This window comes from Phyllostomus hastatus, unplaced genomic scaffold (genome assembly GCF_019186645.2).
Source record: "Phyllostomus hastatus isolate PE091 unplaced genomic scaffold, TTU_PhHast_1.1 phas_contig_34, whole genome shotgun sequence".
NCBI classification, from domain to species: Eukaryota; Metazoa; Chordata; class Mammalia; order Chiroptera; family Phyllostomidae; genus Phyllostomus; species Phyllostomus hastatus.
Genome location: NW_025333857.1, coordinates 29,921,616 through 29,938,914, shown reverse-complemented (window position 1 = coordinate 29,938,914; position 17,299 = coordinate 29,921,616). Strand labels below are relative to the sequence as shown.

The 17,299-nt window shown below is 42.5% G+C and overlaps 1 protein-coding gene across 3 annotated transcripts in view; it reads right to left on the bottom strand.

Moving 5' to 3' along the window:
- Positions 1–13,410: 13,410 nt before the first annotated feature.
- TJP2 (tight junction protein 2) overlaps positions 13,411–17,299 on the bottom strand; it is a 119,203-nt gene continuing 115,314 nt past the window's right edge. For all 3 annotated transcript variants that reach the window (XM_045840316.1, XM_045840315.1, XM_045840314.1), the window contains 3 exons: positions 16,703–17,035; positions 15,280–15,365; positions 13,411–14,381 (listed from right to left, as the gene is read on the bottom strand). In XM_045840316.1, coding sequence (XP_045696272.1) covers positions 14,216–14,381; positions 15,280–15,365; positions 16,703–17,035 — 585 coding nt within the window. In that variant the 3' untranslated portion in view covers positions 13,411–14,215. The remainder of the gene's footprint in view (positions 14,382–15,279; positions 15,366–16,702; positions 17,036–17,299) is intronic.

Below are 17,299 nucleotides of genomic sequence, written 5' to 3'. Positions count from 1 at the left end.
CCTCCCCCCACCTCAGCTGCATTGTTGGGTCCTCATAGCTTGTGTCCATTGCCCTGGCCAAGGAATTTGGTTCAGGAATAATCATGTGACCCACACCAGTCCAATCAGACTAAAGTTCGTGTCTTTTCTTGGCTTGCTGAAAGAAAGATGCTCTTTACTTCCTACCAAACATGAATAAGGAAAGAGCCCTAGGAACTGCTGGTAGTCCCCTTAGAACCATGAGAGAGAAAGCAGCTGCACAGAATGCAGAAGGAAAAGACAGAAAGAAACCGGGCCCTTTGGGATAGTACTGAGCCCCTGGAAAGCCTGCCTTTTCAGTTATAAGAACCAGGAAATTACTTTATCATTAAATCAGCTTTTAGTCAGGTTTCCAGTTGCTGGGGAAGCATTTGAATCAGTATCAGTTCCTTCAGATATATTTCTCTGTCATGTACCCCAAAAGTAAGGTTTGTAATATATTTTCATATCAAGAAATATAGGCCTACATAATAATGATTTCTAATGCCTTTGCCATTTAATCTCTACTTAAATGACACCTCCTCTGTCAGGCTTTTCCTGCTCTGCTTAATCTCGAGTCACCCCACCCTCAGCCACTGTTCTTCATGCCTCCCTTTTAACTTTCATCACAGCACCTGCACAATCGAGCTTTAAAAAATTGATCTATCTGCTTAATTCTATGTCACCGATACTTAAAATGTAAACTCCATAAAAGAAGAGGCAGTCTGTACTCTTTGATTTTATGACAGTGCTATTACCACATAGGTGCTCAGTAAATGCTTACCCACCGAACGTCTGCACATTTCATGTATGTACCATAACTCATTGCAACCAACTGTTGAATATTTAGGTGTTTCTGTGCTTTTGCTCATAAAACTGGCTCTGAGACATCTTCACACATAAAATTTAGTATTATTTCCTTAGGATAAATACTCAAAGTAGGACTGTGAATCAAAGTTAAACATACTTTGAAGGGTTTTGATGTATATTGCTTTGTTGTCCCACAGAAACTATGTACTAACCTATACTCCAGCCACAAAACATAAGCACATAAGGATTTCCACAGCTTTCCCCAAGGATGAAAGTGTCTCTTTGTCTTATTTTTATGTCATTATTAGTGGAGTTAAATATTTTTTCATGTATTCATTAGCTATATGTATTACTTTTTTAGGAAATTATATCCTTTGCCCATTTTTCTAATGGGCTTTCAGCTTTCCTCATTGATTTGGAGGAAAGTTTTTTTTTTAAAGACTAGATTGGGGGTATTAACTGTGCATTTATATTATATCAATATCAAGACATCTACAACTGAGCCTTCAAATATTCATTTAAAGTTAGAAAGTGTAGCTGCAATTCCTGGTCCTTCCCTTGTTGGCAGTCTTCTTAGGGAGATGAACGATGGCATCTCAGACAAGAGAGACCAAGTGGCTGCACTTGATTCCCAGAGGCACGGTGGGTGTGGCTACACTAACGGGCAGCAGAGTAGTCAGGAATCAATGGTCTGACCCACAGAGATCTTTGTCATGGGCTAGCTGACCATGGTGTCCCCAGAACTGATATAGATGGCTAGCCTGCAAATGATTTGACTGGTATAAGCCAAAAAGCATTAGGTCTGGTGAAGAGAAGTCTGATTTGAATCATTGTAATGATGGGTGGGATGAATCATCACAATGATGATCAGTGGGATTCAGGTGTCTGTCTCATGGTGTTCCTGAACTCACCTGTAGTTATAGTTATTTCCCCATTTGGGGAATGAATAATTGGAATTGATCTACACAACAACTAGAAGAATCCCCAAAAGACTGTATCTATCTATCTATCTTTATATGTATATCTGTATATCTATATTCATCATCTATCTTGCTACTACTGCTTTTACTACTACTGTAATTAATAATTAGACAATATCAATGAAACAAGGCACTGATATAACAATAACAATAATAGATACCACCTGTTGAGTACTATTTGACAGACACTGGTCTGAGCCCTTTATATGAATTTACTCGTTCATTTGTCATGACACAGAGATTCCCTAGAAACTATCTCTTTTTGTTCATGTGTGTGGCCTAAATAGCCAGGCATTCAATAAGTGCATGTTATAGGAAGGACCTGGTTAGTCTGGATGCTGATGATACTCATTTGTGCCCCTCCGGGGCAGTGCAGTGACCCAGAGACACCTCTGCCTCCCAGCTGCCCCCAAATATCTGACACCCGGCTTTCAGAGAAGGAAGCTCTACTAGTCCTGTAAAGCACTTTATTATTATTATTATTATTATTATTATTATTATTATTATTATTATTTTATCTTTATTTCCAAAAAAGAATCTAATAATTCTGGAATGTTAGCCAGAGGCATTTATTTAGAGAGCAGTAATAATAAAAATAATGGCCTTCAAACCTCAAAATATTACATCAAGAGAAAGATGCCAGACAAAAAGTTCCCATTGTATAATTCCATTTAAAGGAAACATCCAGAATCAGCAAATTTAGAGAGACAGAAAGCAGACCAATGGTTTCCAGGGGCTGGGAGAGAGGAGTGTGGAGAGTAACTGTGGGAACAGGAGTGTGGTGGGAACAGGTTTTTCTCTCAGGGTAACGAAAGTGTCTTAGAACTAGATAAATGTGATGCTTGCCCAACATCACGAATGTACTAAATGCCACAGGAATGTACACTTTAAAATAGTTACTTGTTAATTTTATATTTTGTGAATTTTACCTCAGTTTTTAAAAAATTATAAACTTTTGCAAGTAGTCAAAAAAAAAAAAAGAAAGGCTTGAACTGGCTGAGCATCTACTACAGTGGACTCTTGGCACAGGGCCACTTAGGCATGGGTTTTCCCAAATACACAGTGGGCCCTCCATACCCATAAGTATCTGCAGATTCAACCAACCATAGATCAAAAACAGTATCTCAATCCATGGCTGGGATCTGCGGATGCAGAGGATTGACTCCATTTTACATGAGGGACTTGAGCATCCTTGGATTTCTGTACTCACAGGGTGTCCTGGAACCAATCCTGCAGATACTGAGGGGTGATTGTAGTTAAACTTTGGGGGAGTCAAAAGTTATACGCAGATTTTTGACTGTGTAAGGGGTTGGTGCCCCTAACCCCCAAGTTGTCCGAGAATCAACTACATATGCCAGGCCCTGCGGTGAGTGCTCACCTCCCATATGATAGTATGTGATCCTCACATTCAATCCTCTGAGATATGTGCACTTTTTATACTTAGTTTATGATGAGAAAACTGAGGCGATAACAGAGAAGTTACATAATTAGCCCAAGACCACATAATCAGTAGTTTTCAGAGAGAGACTCAAACACAGGAAGTCCGCTCAGGGGCCAACATTCTCACTCTCTGTGCTTTAATTCACCGCCTTGGGAGGTGGTCTGCTGCCCACACTTTGTCAAAGGAAAAAGGAAGCTACCATGTCGGTGGGAGGAGTGGCCTAACATTTTTGTTGTACCTACTCTGGGTCGGTCACTTCCATAGATTCCTTATTTAATTCTTCCAGTCACACTCTGCAGAAGGAACTACAGCTATGCCCATTTTACATATGAGGAGCCTAAAACTCAGGAAGGTGAGGCAACATACCCCAGGTCACAGGACCAAGGAGTAGCCTGCAGGCAAATCAGCTGAGATGCCAGCCCTTGCTCAGAGCTGAGGGTGGAGGTGGCTAGCTCTGAGCCTCTCAGGCTGTCTCTAACAGGACCCCTCCCTTGCTTAGTGCAGTCATCTGTGTAGCAAACAAGAAAGTGATAATGAGAGAGAAAGCACTCACATCCCCTCCCTGTCCCCCAGGATAAGAATTGCCATTCTTCTGTGGGACCCCCCCCCCTTTCATCCCAGTTAGTCCAATTGAAAAAGACTGCAGAGTTGGTTTCCTTTCTGCTGTCATGTGCATATCTAGTGATGGCTAAGCATTGACTTATTTATAAGATGCTAATTAATTTAGGCCTGAAGAGCAATACAGGCACAGGGACAAGTCCAGCAGCCAGGCCTGAAACTAATATCTAATCTCCTGTTAATGTACTAGACAACTTTATGTTTCTTTAGAGAATTTTTCAGAATGCAATTCCCCGGATGGAGTCCACAATTCTGACCTTTGCAATCATTTTACTAACAAAGGTGGACAGCTGTTACTGGCATTGAGGTTCTTGGGTTCCCAAGATAGAAATAGAGAGGAAATACCAGAAAAACTTCCAGATGGATTTTAAAGCTTATGCTAGAGCACGAGGGAGGCAACACAGAGGAAAGGAAGGTCCTCTGAACCGGCTGGAGGCTGGCTGCTTTTATAAGTTGGGGGCAAAGTGGGCTTGCATGAAACAGTGGGCTTTTTTTAAAAAGGCGGGCTTTCAGAATTTCCCATTTCCGGGTCGGTGACTGCCTTGACCAGCTGCCTTACTAGACAAGATTACATAGCGACTATGCCCCTGTCTGTGCTATTGAGGCAGAGTGGCGCCAACCCAGAAAGGCTGCACAGTGGTCAAGCCTTGATCCTCCGCAGCATGCGGGTCAGCAGTTTCAACATCGGCAATTAGAGGGGAGATAAAATCAGCTATCTGTGCATTTTTGAGCAGGGAGTAGAGGGGTGGCCACATTTTTTGGTCAGGTTATCTCGAGTTTCTGTTGACCACCAGGTCTTACTGGACTCTCTTGCCATCAGATATTTTCCATTCCTGCGGGCCCAAGTCCTTAGGCTGTCTTACGACTCCACTCAGGAATCCTGTTTGGTCCTCATTCAGTTCAACTTCAGAAGGTAATTTTCTAAGCAACAAAAATATACCTGGAACCCTTCCCCAATAATCTTCTTCTTATTCCAACCAATCTAAGCTATAGTAGCCACAGAGAACAGGACCTGAAAAGGTACTTCCTCTAGAGCCAAGTGAAATTTCTGGCCCATCTTGCAGAATAAACTGCAAACCTGCCAGGAAGCTGTGGCATTCCTTCTGCAGGTTCAGAACCCTGGCTTCCCTCGCCACTGCACAGGTGCTGGGCACTCGGGTCTGGGGTATGGGGAGGCAGGGAGGACGTGAGCAAGGGCTGCAAACTCACTGCCCTCAGCCGTCATGAAGGCCGTGTCAGTCAGTGCGGCAGGGTAGGTACTGTCTGCTGCTTGGGCAGCAGTCACCCAGGCCAGCCCGTGGTGGCCATGCAGAGATGATGCGGCCTGGAACAGTTGAATGCTCCAGTTTTTAAAGGAAAGCCCAAAATCTGAATGTTGATGTAAAATCTGCCAATTTTTAAATTAAAAAAAAGTCATCACCCTGTGTAGGCAAGAAAGAAAAAAAGAAAAAAATGTGAAAGAGATTAGTTCCTTGGCTTCTGGCAACATGAAACCTCAGTTCTAACATACCTTTTTTAAAAAAAAATTAAAAAAATTAAAAAATAAAATAGTAAGTAGAAAAGTATACATGTTCAACAAACTATTTTGAGAGATCCCATAGAAGGGGCTTTTAGATGAAAAGAGATAAAGCCTGGGCTTGAAGCAGAAAACTTTGTTTTGAGTCCCAACCACACTGCGATTCATCAGCTGAAGGGTTCTGAGCAAGCTGCACAACTAAATTATGGATTACTTATAAAAGTAGTATTGGCACACCTGCCATTCCTACTACGCAGTGCTGTTACAATGAACAAAGCACACTGTCAATTCAGAAAACTCTCATGCAAATAAAAGAACTGACGATTTACACACATTTGGAAGGGGGACATTAGGGCATATCCAGCACATGGTGACCGTGTTTATCTGCACAGAGACAGACTCAGTACATATTTTTCATTACCTTAGCTGGACAATATTCCTGCTATAATCCAAACGTAGAGAATTAATCTTTTTTTAGATTTTATTTATTTATTTTTAGAGAGGGAAGGGAGGGAGAAAGAGACAGAGAGGGAGAGAGAGAGAGAGAGAGAGAGAGAGAGAGAGAGAGAGAAACATCAATGTGCAGTTGCTGGGGGCCGTGGCCTGCATCCCAGGCATGTGCCCTGACTAGGAATCGAACCTGCAATGCTTTGGTTCGCAGCCTGTGCTCAATCCACTGAGCTACACCAGCCAAGTCGAGAATTAATCTTTTTAATGACCTAAAAACAGTTTGTGTGACTATTAGTCATAATAACTCACAGAGTGACTAATTAGTGCTAGAACTATTGATCAAAGTTTTCAGACTTAGTAAGTGTAATTACATGTTAATGTGTAGATTTTTTTCTGGTGGAGATGCAAATAATTTTTGTCTTGTAGAAAAGCTATCTACAAAGGTTATCATTTACTCTTCCATAGATATTAACCAGCTTTGTATTTAACCTAGAATTTTAATTCTAATATTCCTTAATTACTTGCATATGTGTAACTGGCTCCTCAAAGGCTCTTTAAAAAGGTCTTAACGTCTTATGGGTCTCTCATTAAGTAACGAAGTGGGCTACGTAAAATCCTTGACATGTGTTCCTTTTATATTTGCAGAAAAATCCTAATTTTATCCTTTTGCAAACTCTACTTTAATATCAGCCTGTCTTTTCGTAGCCAAACGAAGTTCTTAGCAGCTTTCCTCAACTTATTTCACTAACGTTCTCCACTTTATGTCAGAGATATCAGTACTGAAGTTTAAACCGGGCCCAATGTCAAAATTTGTTATGTTACTGTCCTGCTTTTGTGATAAAAGACAGACACTGCATGCCAATTTATTTTTCCATTCATGCCATTTTTTTGCAACAACATTTTTGTAACACATGCTGCAAGGCACTGCGGAAGAACGAAAGATAAGTGGTAGGCCTGCACACACATAGCCACACGCTCCCTTTTAAGGAAACAGAAGGGAATGGGGACCAGATCTGTATGTTGATAACTATTGTAGAACACCACTGGACACAGACGAAGGGCTGTGAAAGGTTGCCGAAGGAATCAGAGTTAAATTTGATTGGGGTTATCGGGAAGGCCTGACAGAGAATGAAACATGTTAGCTGGGCCTGGAAGAGTGACTGGGGCTTTGAAAGATGGTGAAGAAATGAGCAGGGTATTCCCAGTGGCAGGAAGAGCAGAGAATTCAGGAAATGTACAAGGGGCGAGTTCTCCCATGAAGTTGCAACACACATGGACTTTGAAGGAGTTACCTGTAAAAGGATTTGGGGGTCTGTTGCTGCATGAAAAACTACCCCAAAACTCAGTGGCTTAAAACAACCTTGTTTATCATTTCTCACACGTATACTGATCTAGGCTGGACTCAGCTCGGGTGTTTCTGCTCCACATCTCTCTCATCCCGCTAGGGGCAGCAGCGGGTGGCCTGAGGAGTCTCCTTTCAGAAGATGGCAGAGGTGCAAGAGAGCAAGTCACATGGCCCATCCAGAGTCAAGGAGTGAGGAGACAGGTTCAGACTCTCTAGTGGGAGCAACAGTAAAGCCATGTGGCAAAGGACACCCATACAGAGAGGGGTGAAGGACTGGACCAGTGACACAGTCTACCACAGGGACAGCAGAAAAACCTTGAATGACATGACAAAGAATTAAACTTTGTTGCTAAGAGAATAGATCGTAATTGTTCTTACCACAGGAGGGAAGGTGGGGGTGGGGGGGGTGAGGGAGGGAGGGAAGGAGAGAGAAGGGGGGAGAGAGAGAGAGAGAGAGAGAGAAACACTATAATTTCCTGATGTGAGAGGCCTTATCTAAATCCAAGGTGGCAGTCATATTACAATACATAAATATATAAAATCAACAGGTTGTATACCTTAAACTTCTACAGTGTTACATGTCAATTATATCCCCCCAAAAAATGAAAAAACTGAAACTTCATTCTAGGCAAAGGGAAATCATCACTTTTGTTTTTTTTAAGCAGAAGGGAGACATTCTCAGCTCAGTGTTAGATGATTCTGCCTGTTGGCTAGGTGGAGAATTAGAGAAAATTCACAACCATGCAGACTAGGATACTGGTCATGGGAAAAGGGACAGAGGGACAAATTAAAAATAGTTCTTAAGTAGAAGAAAGCAGGTCGTTATTTGGAGGAAGAGTAAGAAAAGCTGAGACGACACTTAGGTTTCTAAATAGGGATGGTGAAACAAGCACTGGTAGTGATAATAATTGGAGCTACTTCTACTGAGTAGTTATTTCATGCCGGCTACTTCAGCGAACATTCTATGCATACCATCCTATTAAAGTGCCACAAAAACTATGACATAGTGGTGTCATTTTCTATCACCATTTTATCAATGAAAATAATACTGACACTAAATAAATTTGCCCAAGTTCAAAGCAAATAACTGACAAAATTGGTTTTGAATGTGAAGTCACTTTGATTCCAGAATGGGAGCTCACAGCCTCTCTAGGCCCCTCAGCAGGGCAGGGATACCAAAGCAACCATCTCCCAGTTAGTTCCAAGGAAAGGAACTAACATTTGATGTGGGGATAAGAGCTGCTTTAGGGAATTATATTCTGGCCCACCAAACTACATTTAAGTAATAAAGTGCCACTGTATTTATTGGTGTAAAACATTTGTATCTTTTTAAATACTCAATATTTGAATCATTTACATTTTGGCTCAAAGGTGTATTCATTTGGAAAGCATTCAGAACCCGTCCTCCCGTTTCAAAACCTCCCAAAGCATCTTGCTAGGGTTCCCATTCCTGTCCTTCTAATGAGGTTCCTCTGTATCCATCAGTACTGTTTCCCACAGGTCCTTTGGATGCCTCTGTACTTCCTACAGTCTCTAATGGAATTGTTTGAGAATGGGGGCGCGGTGTGGGATTTGGGATTAGAGGAGAAGGAAAAGGGGTTGGGAAGTTTCTGGCTTAACTTCAACCCCTCCCCCTCATTTTTCCAGGTCCCCATGCTCTCCACTTCTCTTTCTTCTTCTCCTCAGAGACAGAACTACCCTCATACACTCGGCTCATCTGTCCCAGGATGATTCTGATCAGTCAGAATCTTCTTCCCCAGTCACCCTTCCTAGAGAGACCCAAACTCAGGGTGGAGGAACTTGGATTTTGGCCTTCTCTGACGTGGAACAGTCTCTGAGGGCAGCACAGAAACAGTGAAATCACAGCTCACCTTTTATTGCACACAATAAACACCAAACTACAGTCACTACTTTGGGGAACATAAATGCCAATTTATACAGAGACACAGATACACACACACACATATATGTATATAAAATTTAAAATAAAAGGCAAGCCCTGGCTGGTGTAGCTCAGTGGATTGAGCATGGGCTGCAAACCAAAGCATCGCAGGTACGATTCCCAGTCAGGGTACATGTGTGGGTTGTAGGCCAAGTCCCCAGTGGGGGCCACATGAGAAGCAACCACACATTGATGTTTCTCTCTCTCTCTTTCTCCCTCTCTTCCTGTCTCTATAAATAAATAAATAAAATAAAAAAACTACCTTGAAAAGAAAAATAAAATAAAAGGCAAATAGCAACGAGATAAGCTTTATCTGTATTTCCCTATGTATACAAACATATATTTTAGTTGCCATTCCACCTTTTATTTATTTTTATTGATTTTTGGAGAGAGGGGGGGGGAGAAAATAGGGAGAAAAGGAGGGAGAAAAACATCCATTTGTTGTTTCACTTATTTTTAAAAAATGTTTATTGTTTAGAGAGAGAAGGCGAAACATCCATGTGAGAGACAAATATCAGTCAGTTGCCTCCCACATGCACCACCACCAAGTTTTGAACCCACAGCCCTTGTACATGCCTGATGGGGAATCCAACCCCAACCTTTCAGTGCACAGGAGGACACTCTAACCAAGCCAAACTGGGTATTCCACCTATTTATGTGTTCATTGGTTGCTTCTTGTATGTGCCCTGACCACAGATTGAACGCACAACCTGGGCCTATCAGGACAATGCTCTAATTAGCTGAGCTACCCAGCCAGAGCCACAGCCTTTTATTTTAATCTCATGCATTTCACTGAATATTATTTTTAAATGTCAAATAGTTTATTTTTCTTAGGGTTTCTTGACTATATTACTTGAATCTCTTATTTTTGTTTTCTCTTAATTTTTAAGACTTTTCTACTCATTAAAGTTTACTATTTAAATAAAATATAAATATATAAACAGGTAAAGTATATACATGTATCATATAAATCTATACCTGCATGTAAATATATGTAATTCTCCCTTCTGGTTCCTTCATTCACCCATTCATTCACCCTTCAACACCGGACAGGAAGTACCGCTGCAGCAGTGGCCTATGAGGTAAAGGGGATGGGGTATTGTGATGGTTAATTTTATTCTCCGACTGGGCTGGAGGAAGTCTCAGGGGAACATATAATTTGGTCAAATGTTATTCTGTATGTTGCTATAAGGGTGTTCAGGGGATGACAGTAACATTTAAAGCAGTGGTTTTTGAGTGAAGCAGGTTGTCCTCCATAACGGTCCCCAGGGGGGCCTTATCCAGTCAAAGGCCCAAATACCGAACCCTCCCGGAGCAGAGCAGGAAGGAACCCCGCCATCATGCAGCCCTTGTGCTCATTGGGGGTCTTCCCTGGGTCTTGAGCCTGCAGGCCTCCCTTGCTGATTTTGTGTTTACCAAGCTTCAAGATCAAGTGAGCCAACTTTTTAAGTCTCTCAGACTCAATCTCTTCTCTCTGGCGTGCACTCTCCTCTTCCTCTCCCCGGTACTGTGGGCTCTGTTTTTCTGGGAAACCCCAACCAGTACAGGTATGGAGGCTTCCCCCAGCACCCTAATCCCCTTCTCCCTAGGGATAATCCTCCAGTTCCTCCCTTGTCTCTCCAGCCTATCCTAAAACTCTATTCACAAAAACCTCTCACCGTGGAGGACTCGTAGATGCACAGCCCAGTCACCGTCCTGATCGAGGGCCAGGCTCCTCCGCCCTGGCCCTAGGGCCTCGCGCCGCTGGGGTCTCCAGCTTTCCGACTGCCTGGCTCTACATTTCTTTGCTTGAAGGGGCCAGGTGAGGACACCCTCTCCCCACCAACACAGGCACGCACTGCACACACAGAGCTGCCCTCAAGTCCTGGCGCCAATCTGTGAAAGCTCCCCACCACCTGGGTGGGAAAACCGACACACGTGTTTTATCCCATTCACCTGCATTTCTGGATGGGGTCAGGTGTGGGTTTCGCATTGAGGAATTTAGTTGTATTTCCCAAATGACTTACACCCAAAGCCTGGCCTTGGGGTCTGCTACCCAAATTAAGACCTTCCGCAGCCCCCAAATTACTGCTGTTCACCCAACAAACAAAATAGGGGTTGGCAGAAATAGTAAACTGAGGGATGGACGGCAAGTTAGGCATCACTTCTCTAACGGGCAGAAGCTGAGCATGTGGTGTGGGGGATGTGGCCCAAAGAGACCTGCTGAAAGTGCATAACTTCCCATGTCCTATGTTTTATCCTACAAATTTGTGAGAGGTTTGCACTCTGTTGCATGGCCTACCCTATTTTACCACTCATTCCCCCTTCCGCAGGCAGTCTTTGATTTTCCAGGATGATGGACACATGTTTATCTGGGGGTTTCATGCATATTGATATTGCTATTTGGGAGGTGTTGGCCCTGGATACTCCAGAATGGATCTCCAGATTAGGTGAGACTGAAGACTGGTATTTCTACACTTGCAGCTTTGGGTGCTTTGTCCAGAACTTTTACTGAGTGGCCTTGGAATTGTACAATTGCCCCATGTGGAAGATTACAGTAAGACACGCATGTCCAGAATCATCCTGGCAAGTAACTGGCAGTGATTGCACGATGCAACCTAAGACCCCACGGAATAAAAATAACGAGGGTGGGAGAAAATTCTGGAACAACTTTCCTGCTTAGGGACATTCTGAATCAAATTGCATACCAGTCACTGCTTGTGCCCCACAGTGGCCTCTGGAAAGCAGAGGCCCTCTGATAGTGTGTGGTGAACACTGCCCACACTCGTGGCTTTGTCTTTCCTATTTTGGTATTTCCCTCTGTGCATTTGCCTAGTGCCCACTTTCCCCCCCCAAATTTTATTTATTTAATTTTAGAGATAGGGGAAGGGAAGGGGGAAGAGAGGAGAGAAACCTCAACGTATGGGAGATACATAGATTGGTTGCCTGTTGCACGGCCCCAGCTGAGGGGGACCTGGCTGGAAATCCAGGCATGTGCCCTGACTGGAATCCAGTGACCTTTCAATTCACAGGCCAGTGTTCAATCCACAGAACCACACAAACCAGAGCTAGTTTTTCTTAATTACACTCCACATATATTGTAGGCAGCCTTAAATCCTTCCCAGAACAAAGCAGGATATGAATTAAAAGGGATGGGGGAGGCACTGGTTGTCCACTGGGCACACTATGGCACATTCTGGGAAACAGAGGTCCTGCCTGTCTGCACCACTTAAGGTATAACAAAAAAAGTGCTGGAGCTACGTGACAGCGTATCTTCTGCTGGAAAACCTCCTCTCTTCCAGTCCCTGGGTTTGCAAAAGGCTCATTGCTGAATTTAAAGGACATAAGCAAACTGAATCATTGTGTATTTAGTGTATTTTTTTCTATCCACAAGAGGTCGCTTTTACTTATGAAATATGCAGATTTGAGTCAGTGCCTTGAGGACTGCTCAGAAATTCAAGGTACTGCACGAAGTGGTTTATGAATTACAGCACCCATATATCTGAGGCATAACCAAGGATATATCTGTAGTAAAACTCAGTTATGAGTAAACTGAATTTCTAATGCAACTAAAAAGGCTTAACACCTTTGTGTCAACTCATGTTATAAATGACCCTGAGTGGAACCAAGACTCTTTTCCTAAATTCAGTGTACTTTTGATTCACACAAACCTAAATTCCTAGGCTGTCTTGCTTAAATTGTAAACATATTTTAACCTTTGAAGAGTGAATGTAGAAGTATAAACTGATGCAACTTTTCTAGGAAGTTTTATACACATGAAGAACCTTAAAAATGTTCCTATGCTTTTGCTCAACAATTCCACTTCTGAGAACCTACCTGCAGAAAAGAACTGAATGGTGATCACTGATGCCCATAAACAGATTATATACAAAGTGGCATAATTCATGTAAAAGAGGCAAAAACCTAGAAACAATCCAAATAGCCAACATAGCAGAACTGCCTACTTATGAAGCAGTCACACAATGTATTAGTTTACAGCTATAAGCAATGATGTTTGCATGAGTTTTAACTACCTGAGAGAAATGTACATGACAGAATGTTAAATAAAAAAGGAACTGCAAACGGAACTAAGAAACGGAACTGCAAATACGATTTACCTCCAAACACAACACACACAGACATCCACAAAATATGTGACTGGAGAAAATCTGAGAGATGGGGTTAAGAGTAATTTTCATTTTTTAATGTATCTTCATCCTCCAATGTTCAGCAATGGGCGTGAGCATGTCCTCACTTTTGTGATCAGTACTGGAAATAAAAGTTGCACTTAAAAATAGGAATTAGTGCAGAAATCCACCACGAAGCGAATTATTGATTGCAATGTCCTCCTTTTTATTAAATTATAAAACTGTTGTCAATACACATACTTTTGGAAATAATTTTTTTGCTGAGTGTCCGCTTTTGTGGAGCACAAACAAAACATTTCTATGTCAATTTCTTGGTCTTGAAGCTATTTAGCACTGGTAGCCAAACTACCAAGAATAGCTACTATATAGTCAGAATTTATGGAAAATATTACAAAGACAAATGCTTCAAAAAGATGACACAGTGCAGAGAAAACCATAGCTATTAAACTGGTATAAAATTTAGTCAAAATGTTTTAGTCCATTATGGCTTTGCATAAAGCTTCAAAGGAAGAAAATTTAAGCCACTTCTCATCAAAGGCACTTAAGAGTTGTAATAAAATACTTCTTTGAATTTAGTTGGAGTCGGACAGTTATTTTTACTCCTTTTTTCGCATTCTGTCTCATGGTGAAACAGTCCTTAAATGCAGCTATTAATGAAAAATAGTTATCACTTCTTAATGTACATGTTAAAAATATGCAGAATTAATACAGATTTTGGTCCACTGAAGCAGGCAACATTATCAGACTGTAGTGTTTCTCTTAATTCTGAGCAAAAAGCCACCAACTCCCCAGACCCAGTCACACAAATAGAACCTTCAGTCCCAAATCTGCGTTGGTTGTGCCCTGTGCTCGCCACGAGGGAATGGGAGCTCAGGTCCCACCACATCTCCACAGTACATTTTAACTGGAAAGAACCAACCCACAGCTCCGCAGGAGTGTTGCTCTGAGGTGGTGACAGCAGGGTACAGAAGAGTCCATTCTCAAGACACCTATAACTCTGTGTCTCGGTACTGAGAAGTCTGGCTGTAATAACCGCGCTTTGAGTGTTCCGACAGCTGCTGGCGGTATTCTTCCTCCTCCACGTCACTGCCGTAACTTCCTCTGACATCTTGATAAAGTCTGGGAGGACCTTTCTGTGGTTCGGGGGGTCTGAAACTTGAAGAGTGAGAGGGTTAAAGGCACAGCAGGCAATCACCCAAGATAGATTGCTTACTTCTGGGCTAACAAACCTGGGACACTCCTGGTCCCACTGCAGGTTCACAGAGCGAAGGGGCTGGGAATGGAAGCAATAGGCCAATGCTGATGTCCGCTTGCGTAGCAAGGAGGAGGCCATCCAAGTGCTCCCTGACCTACAGACTCCCCAGCTGGGCAAGGGGTAGCCCTCCCCATCCCTAAGTTCATTGGCTACAAGTGCCACTGTTCGATCGGTAAAGCAATTTGCCCCTAGTTTTCTATTGCTGTAAAACTAGACTCTAGCTTCCAGTCAGAATAGCCACAAGAAGTGCGATTTATTTTTTTCTTATTCTCGGAAGCAGGAAATGATCCAGTGTTAAAACCTCCACAGGAAGACACTGTGGTAATTCCTAGTGCTTATGTAGCATCTTTAAAATGCAGAATCTTACCAACATCAGCCAATTGACTGTCACCTTTGCACAAGCAGCCTGACTTTGCTAGATGATGCAAAGGAGTTCAGGAGCTTGGCCAAAAGCCAGAAGATAGCGACAAAGTAGGTCTAGGCCCCAGAAATTTTGCTCATGCCCTGTCCTAACACAATTTAATGTACCTGTGCTCCAGTGTGTGAAGGGAAATTGAGTTGAAATGCCAATGATTACACTGTCAGAGAGTTTTAGCACAAGGGCAAAACTACCATGAAATTTTGACTCTTTTGTCTTTGTAATAAAATTTGTCCAAATAAGTAAGGTAAACTACTGACTAGGGAGGGGAAAAAAGTTTTCTTTATTATGCTGAAATGTAAATGAAGAAAATTCTTTCCTGGGAGTCTAAGTTCTAGGTAAGCCCCTAGGTAGACCTGTACCTCCCAAGCAGCCCTTACCTTGTGTACTGGGGTGAGCCAGGGTCTGGCCTGTGGGTTTTGATTGGAACTGCATAGATATCAGGGTGCTTCTGAGCAATTTCAATCTGTGGTGATGAAGGAAAAAACAGAGTAAGAAGGGAAGAATGAACCACTGGGCAGTCTGCTTGCTGGCTTCCTGCTGGTCCCGTTTTCCAATTCCATTTGAAGGAGAAAAAGAACAGAAGTGACTCTGTAGTTTTCATGCTTTTGTGTGATGTCTGATTGGCACATGCCAAAGAGGAAAAACATTTCAGGCAATGAGATTCTGACACATGCTGCCACAGGGAGGAACCTGGGGGACCTTATACTAAGTGAAATAAGCCAGTCACAGAAGGTCAATTACATAATTCCACTTTTATAAGGTCACTAGTATAGTAAAAATCCCAGAGGAAAAAAATCGCATGGTTACCAAGGGGGTGATGGAGATGTGTGTGAAATAGGGAATAATTGTTGAATAGTTTAATAAGTACAGAATTTCAGTTGGGAAGGATGAAAAATTCTAGAGATGGACGGTGGAGACTATTGCACAAAAATGTGAATGTACTCAATGTCCATGAACACTTAAAAATGGTTAAAATGGTAAATTTTATGTTATGTACATTTTATCACAATAAAAAAAGAGGAATGCCAAGAAGCACTGCTGTTGTTGTAGCAGACTGAAATGAGAAAAATCCCACATCCACTGGGCAGAATATGCTCCACAGACTTGTACCTAAATTCTTCTTTGACTTTTGAAATGTTGTTTACACATGGTACAAAAATGAGTGGCATCTGTAAAGCGAAAGGTCGCAGATTTGATTCCCAGTCAGGGCACATGCCTAGGCTGTGTGTTCGGTCCCCAGTCGGGGAGCGTGTAAGAGGCGACTGATCAATGTTTCTCTTTCACATCGACACTTATTTCCCTCTTTCTCTCCCCCGCCCCTCCCCTCTCTCTAAAATCAAGGAGGCATGTCCTCAGGTGAGGGTTTTTTTTTGTAACAAAGTACAATCTATGGGCCTCTCAATTTCAGAACCCAAGGTTTGCTAGGTTTCTATGGCAAATCTGGGAGCAAATTAAAACTCAGTTACCAAACAAACGTAAATGCTGTAATGAAAAACAACTTCTGAGAGGCACTGACTCTCCTGTCACACTTCCACACTTCGGAACCCAGCATAAAGTTCTGATTCACAAAAAGCAGAATCTTATTGTTAGGCTTTCCTGACTGGAAGAAAAGAGGACACATGAATAGCCGACAGTCTGAAAACGACACACAGAGGGCGAGCCTTTGGTATCGTGTGTGTGAACATCCCTTTCGCGTTAGTGCCATGGGAAAAGGGCTGCGAATTATTTTCATTAAATGAAAACATTTAAAATTCTTATTGTTGACATGCAAAAATAATCCAGCAGTTTAAAAACAATTACCCTTGCATTCTGTGCTTCTTGGAGCTCTTGCATTCTCTGCAGTCTTGCCTTGTGATCCATCTTCTCAAATATTTTTACCTTGCCCAGGACAGACTTAGGTGTGCTATCTTGCTCCACACTGTCCTCTCCTGCCTCCTCATTTTCTGGGGGAGGGACAGGAGTGGAGGGCTTCAGTATAGGCTTGCAAAAGGAAGGTTTTGCTGCAAGAGGAGGAGGATGACTCTTGGCAGATGCCCCAGGAATTTCGTTACCAGCAATAGTTGAGGGAGAGTTTGACTTGTATTCATAGGATCTGGAGTAGTCAAAGGACTCTTCTCTGTTCTGGGTTCTGGCCTGCAGAGAGCAGTGACATAATTTTACCTTAGGCTTTCGTTTTGTTTTCACATCAATATTAGTGGTTTAATACACTCCATTTCCTGATCAGTTTCCATAGGTGGTCAACAAATACCATCCCAACAAATGGTCAAATATGGGAGGGTGAACAGCCACTGGCTGGGTATGGTGATCCCTTCCTCACTTCCTGCAGAAGAGTAAGAGCTCTGGAAACCAAGAGGATACTGGGGAAGTGCTCGGAGCCCTGCAAAGTGCTAGAAGTAG